The sequence below is a fragment of the Psammomys obesus genome, unplaced genomic scaffold, assembly GCF_907164565.1.
Source record: "Psammomys obesus unplaced genomic scaffold, mPsaObe1.curated_primary_1811, whole genome shotgun sequence".
In the NCBI taxonomy this organism is placed as follows: domain Eukaryota; kingdom Metazoa; phylum Chordata; class Mammalia; order Rodentia; family Muridae; genus Psammomys; species Psammomys obesus.
Genome location: NW_026596109.1, coordinates 17312048 through 17331491, shown reverse-complemented (window position 1 = coordinate 17331491; position 19444 = coordinate 17312048). Strand labels below are relative to the sequence as shown.

Genomic DNA, 19444 nt, shown 5'->3' with positions numbered 1-19444 from the left:
GAAAGAAAGAAAGAAAGAAAGAAAGAAAGAAAGAAAGAAAGAAAGAAGGGAGGGAGGGAGGGAGGGAGGAAGGAAGGAAGGAAAGAAGGGAAAGAAAGAAAGAAAGAAAGAAAGAAAGAAAGAAAGAAAGAAAGAAAGAAAGAAAGAAAGAAGGAAAAGAAAGAAAGAGAAAGAAAGAAAGAAAGAAAGAAAGAAAGAAAGAAAGAAAGAAAGAAAGAAAGAAAGAAAGAAAGAAAAAAGAAAGTCCTAATGATGATCTGCTATACTCATAGATCAGTGCCTAGAGCAGCCCTAGACCAATCATCATCAAAGAGGCTGCCTCCAGCAGCTGATGGGAACAGATGCAGAGATCCACAGCCAAACATTAAGCAAAGAGACAGCCCAGGTTAGAGGTCTCTTTCAGGTTCCTCCCCTCAGAGCTCAGAAAACCCTACAAAATATGGGGAGGAGGAATTGTGGGAGCCAGAAGGGTTGAAGATCCTGAGAAAGCATGGCCCACGATGGAATCAAGTAAGCAGAATAGGGCCCACGGATGATGACGCGGCAATTGTGGAGCCTGTACAGATCTGTGCTAAGACCTCTGCATAAATGTTAAAGTTGCTGGCTTGACTTTTAGGGAGTCTCCTGACAGTGGGAGAGGAGATGTCTCTAACTCTTTTGCCTGCTCTTAAGACACTTTCCTTCCTTCTCAGTTGCTGCACCCAGCTTTGATGTGAGGGTTTGTGCCTGGACTTGTGGTTGTTTTTGGATAACCAACAGTGTGTGCCTCTGGAATTAGAAGCTTTTATTAATTGTTTGTTTACTAAAACCATTGACACACTGATAATGCTCAGTTGGTAAGTTGCCTCTGCTGTTGGTCTAAGGATCAACACCCAAAAAGGCTAGTTGCTAGAAGAGCCTGAGTCATATAAGAGATTTCATGACCTGGGCTAAAATTCTGTTAAAAGGGAACAATCCTCCAGCTAGTATCTGCAAGCAAGACGTGAGAGAGGAGATACCTGGACCTCCTAGGAAACTTCAACTCTATGTCAGATTTCAACAGATTCGGGCAAATAAAGTCCACCATTTTGATGCTTGAGGTCCAGCTTGTATACATTTATAGCTAAGAATTCATGGTTTCTGTAATTACAAATCTGGAGTACAATAAGCATCTTTGATAAATGGGCAAATTCTTTAATGTTGAAATGTGTTAAATGTTGAATTACTTCATTTTTGAAACTAGAATTCTTGGCTCTTTATAAGCTAGGAAAAAAAAACTTACAAGGAAGTATGTCCACGCATGGAGATTTCAGATAGTTTGGAAGCTATGTGCCTATGTGTACTGATTTTGTTGTTTGTCAAATAGCTATAAGAAATGATTATAAGAGCTAAGGTCTCAAGAGTGAGAATGTATCTAAAATTTACTTTTGAATTTTAGATGGAGACAACCAAAGGAAACTAGTAGGTAAAGTTCAAGGATCCCTGAATAGGTAACTGAAAGCATCAGAAGACTTTAAGATGTCTGAGGACATGGCTAGGATGGCCGTGTCTTTGGAGAGTCCCTTAGAGTTCATGGTGTGGTTATGGGAATGCACATCTTCTGGGAAGACAATGCCCTGCCAGCACACAGTTTACCTGTTTCAGCCTGCCACAGGTCAAATCATCTCCATAGCTTTCACAAGCTTTTTGTTCATGCAAAAATATATAAGAGTTTAACCCACAGCACTCATATTTCTCATCAACCCCAAACAGAGTGTCTCTGGAAATGACTCAGCCAACCTGCAATTCAGGATTAACTTCCTGGCTGGTTCTTATCTGTTCATACACCAATGATTACAACAAATTGTGTGTGGATTTAAAAGTAGGGAAAAGTATGTTTTACCATCCATATCAAAAATTAATTTGTAATGGCAGAATAAATACAAGCCACCAATGCCCAAGTTTACAGGTTGATGATCCGTAAATATCTCATTGTGCCACTTCATTTTCCAATTAATTACTGAAATAAAAATGCAATGCAAATGTGCTAAAATTACACTCTGGTAAGGATATCAACTCTTAGCAAAAGAGCCATTACTTAAGAAGGAAAACACTTAGACACAAGAATTGAACTACATATGAAATTTTTCAATAATATAACCATTAAACTACACTATTAAATCTAGTTAAATTATTATACTGCTAAATTTTAAAAATCATTTGGTTGGCCCACTAAGTTTACCTGAATTCAGGTAATGTGTAATATCTTTAACATCTTCTCATTAAAAAGGAAGTCAATAGCCTCAGTTCAGTAAAAGCCAAAGCCACCTTCAACAGTAGAAGTCTAAGTTTTCCTCTAAGATAACTACCCTATCACTCTATTTATCCCAAGACTGAAAAAGCCCTTGCCAAGGCAGAAATCAAAGACACCCTGATATGGAAGGGAGGAAGACCGCCCCTATCTGTGGAATGAGGGAGGGGGCTACAGCTGGGATACAAGGTAAATAAACTGTAATTAATATAAAAAAATAAAAATTAAAAAGACATCCTGATAAGAAAGGAAGAAGTGAAACTGCCCGCATTTGCTGATAACACGGTTTTATATAGAAATTTTCAAAGTATCTATAAAAACTTGTTAGACCTGGTAATCAAATTAGGTGAAGTCAAAAGACATAAACCCCAGTAGCAATTCTATTATCTACTAGCTGCTCTTCCACAGAGAAATTAAAAGGGGAATCCCATTTATACTAGTGAAAACAACAGCAAACAGCAAAAGTTTCCATATCAATTTAATGGAGGGTCTGGTAAGACGCGTTAGTAGGTGACTGCACTCGTGCAGGCCTAAGGACTAAGTTCTAATCCCCAGCGACCACATGAAAATCCAGGTACAGCACGTGCCTGAGGGCCCAGCAGTGGGGAGCAGGGCTGGGTGCAGAGATGGATGGTCACCAGCTTAACTCCAAGTTCTACGAGAGTTCTAGTCTTAGGGAATAAGAGGAGAGACAAAACATGACTGCTGATGTCCTTCTTCTAAACTCCAGACGAACACATATGTGCATGCAGCACAAATATATACCACACACATACAATCAAGGAGGTAATGAACCTGTATACTGAAACTGTAAAAATGAAGAAATTAGAAAAAAGGGAAAATAGAGATAAGCTAAAGGATATGCTATAATCATGGATTGGGAGAATTATACTTATAAAACTATAAGTTATAAAAAGAATCAATGTAATCTTTACCAAAACCCCAATCTTATTTTTCAAAGAAACGGTTTTAAAATTCTTAAAATAAAATGAATATATAAATGACCTTGAATATCCAAAACAGTGTTAAACAAAAATAACACAGCTGGAGCCATCACACTCAATTTTCAAACATTATTTGATCAACTGATTTTTTTTTTTTCATAGCTGAGGACGAAGCTCAGAGCTTTGCACTTAGTACACAAACACTCTACTCCTGAGCTAAAATTTTCAGACAGCAGACAGACAGACAGGCTGATAGAAGGAGTAGGCACAGCAGGATGATTATAGGCATTGACAAGATATTACGTATCTCTAAATAACTAAAAAGGCAAACTTCAAATATCCCTCCATAAACATGGCTGGTAAGTTGATGGATATGCTAATTAGATTTATTTAAACATGCCACGTTATATATACAGTATCAGTACACCACATTTTACCTAATAAATATATGTAATAATGATTTGTAAATGAAAAGAATAGTAATGCCTTAAACACAATAAGATAAGCATAAACTGTAGACCTTTATTTAAAGAACCATTTTGTAAGTGAATCACTTGTCCCTCAGTCTTTTTTTTTAAAGAAAAGATTCCTTAAAATAGTACACAGAGTTACTTCTCAAACTCATTAAAAAGTAATCACAAATGGAAAAGTCATTAATTTTATCTTTTCATTAACCCATTGTGGCCCTTGAAGACAAGCATCATAACCAGTCACCCAACTCATGAGAGAAGCAACCAAATTCTTTCTAAATGACTTTGGCTCTTGTACAGAACTACAGGGCCGAAGCTGCCCACGGCCATCCGGGCACTACAACAGGGGACTGGTTTCTTCCAGCCACCTCTCAGTGTGAGCAAAGAAGAAACCAGCACTTTGAATTTTCCCCACTTTTCACTCTGGAGAACAGCAAGCTTCCAGAGTCCATTTCAGCACTAGGGAGGAGGATTAGGATGAAGTGGAATCCAGCAGGTTTCTCCAGGCACAACAGTGAAGATTTGCCCTTCTGTGTCCCTGCTCGGAACTGGCAGCCCCTCCGCCCCTGCTTGCAGCTGGCATCTGTGGACTCTGGAGCAGATCCCCCGCCCCCCTCCCCTGCAGACTCTGGAGCAGGTTTCAAATGGAATGTAAACCCCAGATATCTTGAATGGAAATCACACAGTTGATAAAAACCAATCATGTCCACTCCAACCCAACCATAAATAACACAAGAGAACTATGGGGGGGGGTCGCTTTTTATTTTCTTTAAGAAATTATTTCTTTTTCAAGTTCAAAGCGATTTCAGAACCAAGATGCAGAAAATTAAGCCTCTTCCAGATGGTTTAAGAGCTCTGGTTTAATGTTGCCTCAGCAAAGACAGCTGATGTTCTGCTTTCCAGCCTCCAGATAGGGCACGTTTTAAACAGGCACATTTAAATGACCCAGAAAGATGTCTCCTGCGGGAGAACATCCTCTCAGTATGGCTGAGACTTTGGTGAGCAGAGTGATAGGTTCTGAGTAGTAATGGAACCATTTGCTGCATTTTAATACAAATAAAGGTCACAGATTGATGACACCACAAGGTCAACCCAACAGGAAAAAAAAAAGTTTTGTTTTGTTTTTTTTTCAAGATAAAGGCACATGCATGAACACTTAAGCAAACCCCATGGAGTCTGTTTAGGACCTGGTTGTTTTTAAATATTCCTTTTTTCCTGTACATAAGCTCTACAGTGGATTCAACTGCAAACCATGCCACAAGTAATCACTGGTTGGAAACAGCATATAGCTAGGAAACAATTCAAGGACAGAGTCAAAGAATCTATTTTTATCCCATGGAGAACAGATTTCCCCCTGGCAACTCAGCAGCCCGGAGCGTACAGTTTAGTTTTCCTCTGTAACCCTTCACACCCAAACTCCTTCTGCCTGACAGTTGTACAAGACGAAATAAAGAGGGGGATGGGGAGAAGAAACGCCTTTATCGTTACTTCAGGCAAATGCTGCATCTCCTGCCTACCCGCCCCTCAGCCAACGTTCCCTCTCTTTACTACTGCTGGAGACCACCTCAGCATTTGTAACGGTCTGCTGAGCTGCCAAGCCAAAGTAGTTCCCCAGCGCGTACTGACCCACCGTTCATGCCACTGTAGACGTTCCGGTGATGGGGTGATGAGTCTTCTTGAGCCGGCCGCCGGAGGGTGCCTTCCCTGCTGCCCCCGCCGCCGCCTCCACTGCCACCTACAGGTTTGTGATCGGGGCTGCCCCCGTAATGCTGTTTGAGATGTTCTGGGCTTGTGCCCCTGGGTCTGGGGAGGTGCTCCAGGCTCCCACCAAGGGCGTGTTTCTGAAGATGCTCGGGGCTCCCTCCGCTGTGCCGGGCATGTTCCGGGCTGCCCCCTGGCCTGTGCTTCTGGAAATGTTCAGGACTCCCGCTCAGCACGTGCTTGGGCAGCATCTCTGGGCTGCTCCCTGGATGGGGGTGCCTTTGCTGCTCTGGGCTACCCTTGCATAAGGGCTTGTGGTGCTCAGGGCTGGGTCCTTTCAGTGCTTTGGGGTGATCTGGGGTCCCGGAAGCCCGGGGTTTGTGGAGATGTTCAGGGCTAGTGCTCCTGTGTTTGGTGTGCTCTGGGCTGCCCTCGCTCCGGGTCTTCTGCAGGTGCTCCGGGCTGCCCCCACTGGCGTGGTGTTTGTGGTGGTCAGGGCTGTCGGTGCTGCCGGTGCTGGAGGTGCTGCTGCCATCTCCCACATCCCGCACATACGGAGCGGCTGAGGCCACCAGCTGACACAGGCTGGCCTGGCTGTCGATGGAGCAGCGGCTGCCGGCACAGCCCGCTCCCTTCTCCTCATCCAGCAGCACGCAGAGCTCCTTAAGCTCCATGTTCTCCTTCACCACTTCTTCCTGCTTCGCCTCCAGCTCCTTCAGCTTCTGCAAGTATAAGGCCACTTCCTTGTGCATCACTCCAGCTGTGTAACGACCCAATCTCTGCCACTCCCGGGACACCCTCTTGCCTTTCTGCCGGTCATCATCCAGGAAACAACACAGGTCCCTCAGTTCCTGATTGTCTTCCTGGAGTTTCTGGTTAATATCCTGAAAAGAGAGATGGTGTTCAAGGGGGGCAGACAGAAGAGGGAGTATGGAGCCTAGACCTTCGCTATGGAAGGGCCTGGAACTGAAGATTCCTTACAGCGGCTCTCAACCTGTGGGTCCTCACCCCTTTGGCAAACCTCTAGCTCCAAAAATATTTTCATTGCAATCCCTAACAGTCGCAAGATTACAGTTATGAAGTAGCAACGAGCATAATTTTATGGCCCGGGATCACTGCAACATGAGGGTCGCAGCATTAGGAAGGTTTAGGAGCACTCCTTGTCGGGTGAGAGACCACAGAGAGGTGAAAGATTGAAGACAGCCATAATGTTAAACTATAGGTACAGGTTCCCTTCCCTGTGGGTTACTCTACAAATTATTTTTATTTTATTTTATTCAGTCTTTCACCCCAGTGTTTAAGAGATAGTAATTAGGAGTCTTTTACAGAAGAATCTGGGCCTCAAGGCACTTCACTAAGTCAACAATTAGGGAGCAGCCAGGAACAGGAATTGAGTCTGGAGACAAGATGTCTTACCCTGCACTCCAGAGACAAAGATGGTGGCATGGTGGCTCACATAGGTAATCCCAGCAACCTGAGGGGCAGAGGCGGGAGCCTACCTAGACTTCAAGGCTAATTTAGGCAACCCAGTGAGTTTCATGACAGTGGAAAAAAAGAGAGAGAAGACAAGGAGAAAAGAAAATTGCTTGTGCCTTGTGACTGCTGAGAAGCCCGAGGCAGCATTTCTTTGAAAGAGCTGATGTGAAGTTTTCAGACTCAACAGGGCATGATCAGCCCCATTCCACCACCCACTAGGGAAAAATGCCCTTAGGGGCATTTCAGTCCATTTTATCCACCCTTACTGGCCATACCCACTGGAAACTCACCCAGGTAACTCACAATTACTGTAAACCAAAGCTGCTGCTATTCCAATGCTCTTCACCAAATTGCACCTCTCAGCAAACACCGCCTCTGCCTGTTGCTCTGTATAAGCACACAGGGTGATTCCTGCATCTTCTCCCTCACCTTCTATTTCTGAGCCAAACAAACCCTTAGAATGTGCACCTCCAAAAGTTAAATTTTCACTCCTGCCATGAAACTGTAATAGCTTCCCATGGCCCTTAGGATACAGTGCAACATCCCTCAAGTCTCACACAGCTTCAAATGTTCTCTCTCTATCTACTTCTCCAGTGTGAACGGTGATTCATTTGTTTACTCGCAAAGAACTAGTAGCCATAGATTATGTGCTAGGTACTAGTGCAAACATCAGGAATGTGTTCATGAACATTCAAGAAAGCCTAAAACCTAGCATCCTGCAGCTTTCACTCTGGTAAACAGGTATCCAAAAGCAAGTCCTCCTACTTTCTGCCTCTACCTTGTCTCCCGTCTTCTATCTTCCTACACTAACCTCCATACAAGCACTCCTTGCCAGACTGGTCTTCAAAAACACTTTCTGCATATTGAGCCTGCCCTGAAACACCTCAGGTACCTCCCTTTGCCAGGGGAAATTAATAAATCCCCTTTCTATCTGATTATGTTTATGTATTCTACGTAGAAAATATCTCCCTCTTACTGGCATGAAGTTACACACTATGAGAGATTTCTCTGAGAAGTGTTTCCTAAAACCAAAGTACCACCGTAATGTGATGACTCTGCTACCCAGCACTCAAAGCCTTTGACATACTTGAGCATTCAGTAGACATCATTTAAAGAAAGTCAATGTCTGAGGTCTCTGTCTATGCAACACTCTTACCGTGCTATGCTGCACACAGTGGACACAATATATATTTATATGTTTATCTCAGTTCTTTAAAGCTCTAGGCCTATTGCTCCAAAAAAGGCTAGAGCTAGAGCTACCGAGAAAGAATTTTGTGCTGTTTACAGATAGCCCCTGTTCTGTTGGGGTGTACCGTATATTAACCCTTGATATTGATGCTTTAGAAGAAATCAGAAGCTTTGCATATTGAGAGAAAATGATACCAAACAAAATCAATCTTGAAAAGTTTCAAAACTTATTCAACATTTATCTCCGCCCAGGTATTTGGGATGAAGTTCAAGTTGTGTTGGTCTTCATTTGAATGAATTTCCACCTGAAAACACTTGAATATGTCTACGCTATGGCTGTTCTTGACTTATCTAGAACTATGTTGCACAGGAGTGCTGTTATCACAGGCTTTCCTTAAAAAGTGAAATGGATGATTTTCCAACATTCCAGAGCATATGGTCCATTCACATTTCCCATAGCCCCTCCTTCCTATTATGAATGTTCTTGGGAAAATTATTTGTCTTCAATGTTGATCTATTTTCTTCACCCTCTGATGAAGCAACCAGCTTGAACTAGTAACCCTGTGATGTAGCTTCTTCAAATCTGGCACATTACGATGTAGAGTTTCTCTTTAAAAGGCACTAGATGTCCTTTTAACATTTCCACAGGCCAAAAAAATATTACCCCAAATGTCAAAAGTATCTTTTAAAAGCTTTAAATCCACTTGAGATTTCGACCTAGGAAGAGCTGTATCTCTGGTACACGAAGAATTCTTTTCATGTGGGCCTTATCTTTTCTGCAGATGTTTTGGGTTAAGGAGTCTGACTGAGGATGCTTCACCACCACCACCCCAATAGGCTCAGCCACCTGAACAAGTCTCCAGTTCCTGCTGCTGCCTTGGAGATGTGTAGGAGTGCGGTCCTGCTGAAGGAAGCCTGTGAGAGTCAAAAGGCCTGTCTCGCCGCGTTCTGTTATCCCTATTAACTGCTTTGTCTAGCAGTTGCGGCTGTGAGCTTTCAGACACCGGCTTCTGCCCTCATGCCACTTGCTGCCATGATGAACTCTTACCCCCGAGAATCATAAGCCCAAATAAACTCTTTCTTTTCAAGCTACCTTGGTCACGGTGTTTCATCACACTGCTACATCAAAGTAACTAATACAAGAGCAAGTTTAAAATAATAAAGCAACAAAGCTGTATCCACTCACTTCTGCCAAGGCAGTCCCCACCAAGACTCCAGGCCCAGCAGTATAGATGCTTCTTAGATCCTTACAGCATGAGCACTCTAACCAACACCTCCTCCCACCATGACTTCTGAGTCCACACACTAGACACAAAGAATATCCACAAAGCCTTTTCTGGACATTACACATCTGTGTGACCTTGAGAAAGCGTTCTCAACTCACTGGCTTCTCTGTGCCTAGATAATGTTTAGCCTTCATAAAGCCTCATGTAGTATTAAAATCTCCACTGAACAGACCAGAAGATTGAGGATGAGGGGCCAACAGTCTCTCTAAGCTAATCGAGCAGTACACTGGCACTCCCACCTAGCCACTTCAAAATCATTAGATATGACTTTTTTAATTTATTATGTATACAGTGTTCTGCCTACATATAACACCTGCACGCCAGAAGAGGGCACCAAACCTTATTATAGATAGTTCTGAGCCACCATGTGGTTGCTGGGAATTGAACTCTGGACCTATGGAAGAGCAGCCAGTGCTCTTAACCTCTGAGCCATCTCTCCAGCCCTAGATATGATTTTTAAAGAGGTGTCATAGTAAGGTGTTGTGGTTCCAATTATCCATCATTTACAGTCTTCAAGGAATGCCAGGCCCTCAGAGCCTTCCAAAATGGAATCACTTTCTTCCAATTAGGACAAAAATTAAAAATACACATATCATTCATTCAGTCAAACACGTACATGGCTCACTGTGGAATCCAAGGAAGCTCCCATCCAAACTGATGAACAGGAGAGAGTACAGTGGCCTCAGAAAAAGAGCTCAGAAAACACCTATGGTAGAGAAGAAGCCTGGGGTCTCCCACAAAAAGGGAGCAGACTCTGCCACAGAATGGGACCTGTGAGGAGGGACTGATGTCCTGAATGAATGTATGTGGGTAATGCGGGTATGGCCACGTCGAGGACTGTAATACCACAGTCCCATGGGAATGATAGAGCCTTCCCGGCATCCAGGGATGAATGGTGGTCACGTGTGTATGAATCCCTACCCAGCTTTCTCCCTTCACCAGATGTGCACAGCCTGACGACTGCTCCCCTACAGAGACTGCTCCTATGGAGATTAGCTAAGCCTTCCTTCTTGTTCACTTTCATAAACCACCTCCTTGTTCACCTGCAGGCACTAACCCTGCCTCTCTGCTCAACTGTGTATCATCAGCACACTGAGCTTGGAGGGGGCTGAGGCTCCACTCCTCCACCAGAGTGAGCACATCTCACCTGGCCACAGCTTTTCTGTACGTGTCTTTATTTCTTCACTTCTCTGTGTGGCTGTGTGTTCTTCATTCCCTTGCTGTTCCTAGTCAGGGCTCTGGAATCCAAGCCAGGCAAGAGCATCACAATGACCAGCTTCTATTACTTTTGGAAACTTGATAAGGAGGTGGCCTACAAAGTCTTGTAATATTGAATCATGAGTCCAGACCTCAGAGTTGCCTATTTAGGGCAAAATTGCTCTTAACTGCACCAATAGCTATTTCTCCAAATGAGGCTACTTGAGGGATGGTAGTTTGGCACTCATTAAATCCTCCCCCACCCCCAGACTTTCACACAGTGCACACAACCTAAAAGAACTTCCACGAATTTCTTGAGTTGGTACTATTGTTCTCCATCTGAGTGGAATCTTAAGACAGTTAACTGAAAACTCTCCCAAGCCACTTAGTGCTTCAAGCCATGAAAGATTAACCTGGAGCCTCACAAACAGACTACTGTCTAGCCTTGCCAAGACGCCCAGCTCCTAGAGGCACATGGGTCTGCCTTCATGCTTTCTCCTGATGACAGCAACTACCATATTCTCCAGCATCAAACCTCCCTCAACACTGCTGTAGCTTATTCTCACAACACCTTTAGAAAGCAGATCATATCGTTCACATTTCATTAATCAATAAAACGAGGATGTAAGAAATTAATTACACAAGCTTACCTCCTTATTAGATGACAGTACTTAATTCAAACTTAACACCAAACTTCCAAGACCATATTCCTTCCACTCTAGCCTTCCACTCATTTCCCCCAAGGAGTTTGGTGCTCAATACATACTCCATTAGTAATAAATTGAAATCAGAAAGATTTTGGCACCTACTCTAGGCAATGTGTGACACCGGGTTTGGACCTGAGGAAACCATCTGGACCGACCCGGGCTCTCAGACATAGGTAAGCATGCCCCAGAATAGGGAATGATGCCTAGTCCCTGACAGTCCCAGTGGGAGACAGGAGAGAAGGGGGAAAAATGTGCGGGGGGGGGTGGATTTGGTCCCTGGGGTTCCCATTTATTTCGTTTGTGTCTGGCTTCCTATAAACAAAAGCAGAACAATGAGAGGAAGGAATACCAGGAGGCACCAGGCTAGCTGTGAGCAGAGGAAGTTTGCACTGCACAGCAGCAGGGCGGTTCCCCCAGCGGGTCGCTGCAGCCTGGCTGGCTCACTGGAGCTCTCCAAGGAGAAAAAGTTCCTGGTTTGGGGAAAGACCTGGCTCAAAAGCAAAGCATCACTAAGGACACTTACCCAGAGCTTCTACACCTGCCCCAGCCCATGCTTAATAAAATTAATGTGAAATCCAGAGTGAGGAGCGCAGGGAAGTAAAGCTGATCCAGGTGATGCCCACCTCAGTAAGGGCAGAAAATCACGGGAGCCAGTAAAAGACTTGAAGACAGAAATCACTCTCACCTACACCCAGGACCGAGTCACACACTGACTCCTGGGCGGGGGTGGGGGTGGGGGATTCACAGCAGTGTGTCCTTTCTTTGCCCTCTGCTCACCAGAAAGCTAGTGGCGCCAGAGCAGCTACACCTGACCCCGAAAGGTGAAGATGTCCCGGGCAGGCAAGCTTGCTAGTCTTTTCCCTTGGGGTACTGTAATTTCTGAAGCATCGACGTTATAGGTTTCTTGAGACATTAAAGTCGCCCTGTGCTCACCGTGCCCCTTTCTGATTTCTGGTATCCTTGGTTCCTGTCCCCTTAGTCTCAGAAGCATCAAAGAGAAAGCCAGGTGCCAAGTCCCCATAAGAAAGCCAAAAGCCTCCAAAGTTTGGAAAACTTGAAGGGCTGGAGATGGGACAAGGGGAGCTACTGGGAGAGAGGATAAACTCACCTGTTGACGGAGGGAGGAAAGTTTGATTCCCCCCACCCCACTCGCGACTCCCAGATCCCTGCCCTGCCCACCCGAGGCTTCTTACCAGGCCCAGCACTCACCTTGAGCCCCCGGATCTCGCCGAGATGCATCTGCAGGCGGCGGTTGACCTCGCGAATGAGGTTGCTGTGGTCCAGCATCGCGCTCACCTTCTCGGCCTCGGCGCGCCGCAGGCTGCGGATCAGCTCCTCCTTGCTCCATTGCAGCAGCTCTTCATCCGTCACTTTAGACAGATCCTCCACGCCGGCCGCTGCAGACACGCCGGCCGGAGCCGAGGGACAACTTTCCGCCGCCGCCGCCGCTCCTGCAGCCGCCTTCGACATGGTATCCGCCCAGCGGCAGGTGCGAGTGGGTGGAAGAGGCGAAGCGACTGGCGAAGGCGCGGGCGCCGGCGCGGCTGGGCGGCCTCCGCCCACACCCCTGTGCGCTCCGAGAGTCAGCAGCACCGCCCGGGGACCGCTGCGGGGGGACGCCGGGGATCGCGCTGCGCGGCCATCCTACCTCGCCATCCACGCGCGCCTACCTGCCGCGTCCCGGGGCCCGACAGCCAGATGCGGGTGGCTGCAGTGGTCCATCCCAACTCCGCGCAAGTCCATGGTGAAGGGCGCTGGCGAGCAGGAGCGGGCGGGGACACCCAGAGGGTGTCAACCCCCTGCCCTCTCCTCCGCCCAGAAGCAGACAGTCGGCCCCCACGGTCAGTCACACACAGGCAGACGCCCTGCTCTCCCTCTCGCTCAGCCCGAGGCTCCGCTGCTCTTCCAGCTGCCCAGGCTGAGCGCCCGGCCTTCCCCGGGAAGCTGGAGCGCCCCGAGCCGCTGCTCTCTGCCGAAAGCTCGGCGCCGCCGCCGACTGGCTGCAGTCCTGCCGCTGATCTTAAACTGTTATGGGAAGGCTTGCGTTTTCAGAGCCCAGTGGAGGGTGGGGCGGGGATTGGGGAGCAGCAGGGAGAGGAGGCTGGCGCCCCGGACGCCCGCATCCCGCAGCTCCTCCTGCAAGGGCCAGATGCAGATGCCGCTCAGCTGACTCTCGGGTTCCTGAGCGGGGTTCCTGAGCAGCTCGGGATGGCTGGGGGCGCGGTTCCCAGAGCACAGGGGTGCGGGTGGGGCTGGAGTTGGGAGCAGATGCTGAGCAGGAGTCGCCAAGGCCCTGTGAGGCTCGCGCGCGCCACCAAGCGACTGAAGGCTTTCCCCTCCCCTACTAGTTACCAGGCCAAGGAGGCAGCCCGCTGACCAAAAATGAGAGATGTTCAATACCTGGACGAATTGGACATGCAAAAAATGCGAGAGCAAGACCTATAAACAGCTAGCCTGATACACTTGGGGAACTGGAGAAGAAAGCCTGTAAAAGGAGGTTACAAAATCCTCACGCTCAGCAAAGCACGGAAAAGAGCTGCTGAAACCAGCTTTTTGGGGACATCCACCCCACCCCCAGGCCTTTGTTTTCTCTAAAATTCACCTCCTCGTGAAGAAGCTTCAGGAGGAAGTATGGACCTTTTAAACATTCGTTTGAGAAACATCAAGGCCTTTAGGAAATAAAATAATGTCTGCTTCTCCTGGGGCCCAGATTTACAGATCTGCACACCCAGTGCCCTTGGCAAAGCAAAGGTCTCCCATAGACAAGCTGAAATACCAATCGATACCAGCTGAGCTTTCCAGTTCTCCGTGCTGCAGGCTGGCCTGGCTTTTGATGGTCCTATCTGGAAAGAGACACTCTGAGTTCTCTGTTTGGGCTAGCCTCTGGTTAAATACAGTGAAATCCTCTTTATTGTTCTAAAGGGTTAGATGCACAAGGCCCTGACAGTATCATTCAGGGAAGCTGACAGGACCATAAAATTACAGAATCGTGTACTTCATCCCTGAGCTTCCGTCACCATGACCCACCAGTGAGACAGCATGGATCCCCTTTAAAGCTACCACCTCGAGAAAGACGACGGGTTGGGAACTGAGACATTTGCTTTCTAGAGAGCAAAGGAAGGTAGTACTGCTGCCCCCTGGCCAAGACATCCTCCACACCGTAACTGAACTCTCTGCAGGCTTCCTTCTATGTCTGGGCCCTCGAGCTCTTTTCTCATTGCATGTACTTTCTCCATTCCTCTAACACACTGGGGTCTATCCCTCCTCCCCACCAACCTTGGTCAGATTTGCCAACCCAAACATGTCTTTCTCCGGAGATGGAGGCACTGTAATCATCTGAGAAAGTGGCTCCTTTCCCATCTCAACTGAGGGAAGAAGCCTGCCTGTAAGAGTCCTCTTTCAAAACCCTCAGAGAGCAAGCCCCAGCTAGACCTTCAGAGCTTTCCATTGCTCACTTCAGTGCACAACCGTCCCACCTTTTACTTTAGCTGACTTAGGAAGTCTCTCCCCTGATGTGATGGTCTTGACTCTGCATGGTGCAATCTTCTTGACATTTCCCTGTCTCTCAAATGCACAGAAAGTTTTCGAGACAGTTTGGGGATGAGAAGAGAAAGTACAAGATGGAAAATTATGAATCTTGTTACGTGTTCTTAAATGAAGCTTGAGTCACTGGTGGTCAGGCCACCATGGCGATGACATGCATTTAAGTGCTTCATCAGGGACTCTGCGAGTCAAGCTTACTGATCACAGTGACCTGGGGCAGCTTCTTGTCTGAACCTTGGAACCACCATGGTATTTATTCCTAGACAACAAGAATCCAGTGCACTGCTCAGCTTATTCCTCAGGACTCAACAGACTTATTTTTTGTCCTTTCCATCTCCTTTGCCTTGCATTTCTCCTTTGTAGTCCCCTTTGCAAGGTACAAGTTCTGCAGATTCCACCTGTACTACAGTCTCAGACTTCCTAGACTCCAGAACCACAGGAAAGAACTGCCTAATGAGTGTAAGTCACCCAGAACAGGCCAACAAAGAAATCGAATTTTCCCTCTGCAAACCCCTTAGCTTCTTGAAGACAAGATTCACTCTCTAACTTGGAGTAAGCACTAAATAAAAACAGGAGAAAAGAAAGAGATTGAAGGGAACAAATTACCAGGGACCTTTCTTTGTCCATGTTCTTTATTCTCTTGGTTTGGATTGTCTCACAACCCACAACATATGCACAAACCCTATGAACTTTGAAAATATTAATTACTGTTTAGTATTGTGTCATTGGGGAAGTTGGAGAAGTTGTACACTGTTGGAACTGTGTTTTCAAAATTGTTTAAAATTGGGATAAAATGTGGCTATAATGACTTGGTCTCAAATTTCTGCAGAATGCATTTGGTTGACAGGGTTTTGTTTGCTTGCTTGCTTATGGCGCCGAGCAAAATCAATCTGCATGATGAGGTAGAGTGGACCTCACTTCACATGTGTGGAACCCAGCAACACAGGCAGCCGTGGAAACATTCAGTCTTGTTTTACCAAGAGCCAGTTTCCCAGGTAGCATCAAAACTCAGCACAAATGCATTGCGGCTCACCTTTGATACCTAATTTCTGAGTCCAGAATTATGCCTTCAGTGTCCATGGACTTTAATTGTTTAAACCATGAGCCAAAATACATCCATTCTCTCATACATTTCTTCTTGCTAGGTATGGTCACAATTGTTCACAAGTCGATGCATTAGCCCACTCCCAAGTTGCTTAGGCACCTGTGATGTCATCTTTGGCCGCTGCCTACAGGAGACCCGGGTAAAAGGACCCTTGCCTTCTTTTTCTTGCTCTCTCTGTTCTCTGCCCTTTCTCTGTTGGGCACCTCCTACCTTCCCCCACTCCCCTCTCTCTCTCCTTCTCCATCCAATAAACTCTTTCATATTTTATCTATTGTATATGTGTGACATCGTTTTTAAACACTAATAACAATGATAGAAAAGGGAACACACCTCCCTATCCTTAGTCTCAACCAGTCTGAGAAGAGAGAGTCAGAGACAGTTTCACAGAGGACAAAGAGGAGGTAGTGGGATCACCAAAGCAGGACCAGAGCCTCACTGTCCTCCAGGCTGTGTAGCAGCCACTGGAAGCAGGAAGACAACAGAAACAGATGCTGCCTAGCACTTTCAGAGGAACACAGCCTTCTGATAAGCTGATTTAAACTCTGTAAGATTCATTTCAGACTTTCGGCTTTCTATGAAAGACTATGTTTTGTTGTTTTAAGGCAGTAAGTTTGTAGCTCCAACAGGAAACAAATAGATCACCACTTGAAGCTGTGCCTTCTGTAGTTGCTACTGTGTTCCTGGCTTTGTAGTTAGTGAATACCTACTGATCCTTTTAGAGGGCAGGGGTCTTGTTCATCAGTGAATCCTCTACCACATCTGGCAAGTAAAGCATTTGTTGTAGAAGCTCAGTAGAAGCTGTTCAAATGTGTCTGAAGCTCAGTCCCTGGGGAGTCTGAGCTCTGATGTGCAGCTTCCTGGAGTGATCTCCATATGGGAAAACAACAGATCTAACACAACACTACAGCCTGCTGGCCCCGTCACCTGGATTCTGAGAATCCATAACCTCAGAAACAGAAAAGAGAATGCTAAATGCAAGTCGTACCTATCAGGCCTGATCTGCAAGGCACAGTTTCTACAGAACTGGCCCAGTACGGCTTGAGTTCATACAACCCTAAGCCATAGCATATGGAAGACTTCAGCCCTTCTCTTCATGCCTCTGAAATGGAGAAGGTGGGGAGCCTTACAAGTGAAAACACCGCACCTAGTCACATGTTTGCAGTAGGGTCTGTTTTGTTTTGTTTTGTTTTGTTTTTTTGTTTCGTGTACAGATGTCAAATGCACAGAGGGATTCCCACAGGTCCAGGCAGGTTAGAAAGGAAGTCAATTATTTCTCCAAAAGACCAGGCTATGTGAGCTGCAGTATCAAACAAGATGTTTGTGTAGAAATAACAGGCCCCTCCCCCCAGGGTTCCATAGCCATACTGGACAAGTGTTTTCTCATAATCCTAGCAATCACTTACTTGGTACTAGTTCATCTTGCAGAGAAGGAGTTGGAGGGTTAGGCCAAACTCTTGCATCTTATAACAGAGTGGCTCCTGATGCCACATTCACTAGAGGAGGGAGGAGAGCTTTGAGAGTCTCCAAGTAGGCAGCCTGTGGTCCTCTGTGGTGGGTACAATGAGAGTGAGTTTGGGCATTAGCAAAAGAGCAAATAAAATAAGTGAAAATTTAAAAAGCAAATAAAAACTAAAAAGTTTGGGCACTGGTTAAAGAGCAAATAAAAAATGAGAAAGGGGAACCTTCTCCACTGCTGGTGGGAATGTAAACTTGTACAACCACTCTGGAAATCAATCTGGCGCTTTCTCAGACAACTAGGAATAGCACTTCCTCAAGATCTAGCCATACCACTCCTAGGCATATACCCAAAAAAGGCTCAAGTACACAAAAAGGACATTTGCTCAACCATGTTTGTAGCAGCTTTATTTGTAATAGCCAGAAGCTGGAAACAGCCCAAATGCCCCTCAACTGAAGAATGGATGCAGAAACTGTGGTACATCTATACAATGGAGTACTACTCAGCAATGAAAAATAAGGAAATCATGAAATTTGCAGGTAAATGGTAGGACCTGGAAAGGATCATCCTGAGTGAGTTGTCCCAGAAGCAAAAAGACACACACGGTATATACTCACTCATATAGACATACAGCATAGAATAAACCCACTAAAATCTGTACATCTAAACAAACTAAGAAAAAGAGAGGACCCTAACTAAAATGTTCAATCCCCATCCTGAAAGGCAAAGAGGATGGACATCAGAAGAAAAAGAAAACAGGAAACAACCTAGGAACCTGCTACAGAGGACCTCTGAAAGCTAGAAGAAGAAAACAGGAAACAACCTCGGAACCTGCAACAGAGGGCCTCTGAAAGCCTCTGCTGTGCAGACTGTCAAAGCAGATGCTGAGCCTGATGGCCAACTGACGGGCAGAGTGAATGGAATTTTATGTAAGAAGTGGGAAATAGTAATAGCTGGAGAGGACAGGAACTCCACAAGGAGAGCAACAGAACAGGATAATTTGAACACAGGGAACTTCCCAGAGACTCATACTCCAACCAAGGACTATCCGTGGAGATAACCTAGAACCCTGACAATGCAGCCACTTCTGATGAGAACTGATAGACTAAGATCAGAAAGGAGAGGAGAGGAGGACCTCCCCTATCAGTGGACTTGGGGAGGGGCATGCATGTAGAAAGGGGGGAGGGTGGGACTGGGAGGGGAGGAGGGAGGGGCTTATGGGGGGATACACAATGAATAAAGTGTAATTAATAAAAGTTAAAAAAAAAAGAGAACAGGTTTTGAGAATAGCAAAAAATGAATGTTTAGTCTTTTGTTACCTAGTAAAAAAGTCCCACTTGCAGAAAAATGCACTAAGAGGGGAGTAGTGGCTTGTCTCTGGTCTCTCTAGAAGCATTGGCAGAAGTTTCTAAACCTAGTGCTGTGCCCCTCAAAGATGTTCACACATGAGGCTCCCTGCTTCAGCACTACCATGCTGCTGAGTTCCTGGCCAGCACCTCTGAAAACGGACCTCTTCGTCTTAAATCCACCACATTGTCTCCTTCATAACACACATCTGTGGTTATTTACTGCTAGCCTCTTTTTTGGGGGTGGGGAGCAGGGTCTCCCTGTGTGGCCAGAAATTACCATGTAAACCATGCTGGTCATGAACTCACACATATCCACCTGTCTCTGCCTCTGGGTACTGAGATTAAGGATAGCTGCCTGTGGGAGATGCTGAAGAGGAAAGGGCAGGAGGAGGAGAGGCAGGAGTACAAGACCAGCTCTTACCACTAACCTATTTTCACTTTAAACTGTGAGTTTCCTGGGGGACATTGCTGTTGATGCTATGTCTGACTGTTCAGAGGACTCAGTAGCTCTTTTAGGGAACGGATGGATTGAGGATATTTAACATTTACTGATGAACATAGGCAGCCCCTAACACTGACATATTTTATAACACAGGTGCCCTCCAGAAACTTGCCTGCATTGGTGAGAGATGAGCTGGGCAAACATGCGTTATAAGGCCGTTTATTTTCTTTCTCCTTTAATATGTATTTGTTTTTATTTTATGGTTACAAGTGTTTACCTGCCTGGATGTATGTTTACATCAGGTGTACCTA

General features: G+C 45.9%; 1 protein-coding gene and 1 long non-coding RNA gene across 10 annotated transcripts in view; both read right to left on the bottom strand.

Moving 5' to 3' along the window:
* Positions 1-12876, bottom strand: part of Ccdc85a (coiled-coil domain containing 85A) — a 211538-nt gene extending 198662 nt beyond the window's left edge. For 5 of the 7 annotated variants that reach the window (XM_055628830.1, XM_055628826.1, XM_055628828.1 and 2 more), the window contains exons 1-2: positions 12448-12783; positions 5314-6268 (exon numbers count right to left, since the gene is read on the bottom strand). In XM_055628830.1, coding sequence (XP_055484805.1) covers positions 5314-6268; positions 12448-12708 — 1216 coding nt within the window. In that variant the 5' untranslated portion in view covers positions 12709-12783. Of the gene's footprint in view, positions 1-5313; positions 6269-12447 lie in introns of all 7 variants that reach the window. The other 2 variants (XM_055628832.1, XM_055628831.1) reach the window with 2 other exon arrangements.
* A 434-nt stretch (positions 12877-13310) lies between these two features.
* LOC129692454 (uncharacterized) overlaps positions 13311-19444 on the bottom strand; it is a 102975-nt gene continuing 96841 nt past the window's right edge. Inside the window, exons 3-4 of one of the 3 annotated variants that reach the window (XR_008722705.1) lie at positions 17290-17432; positions 13311-13374 (exon numbers count right to left, since the gene is read on the bottom strand). This is a non-coding gene — a long non-coding RNA (uncharacterized LOC129692454). Of the gene's footprint in view, positions 13375-13433; positions 13491-13613; positions 14082-17289; positions 17433-19444 lie in introns of those variants that run through there. The other 2 variants (XR_008722704.1, XR_008722703.1) reach the window with 2 other exon arrangements.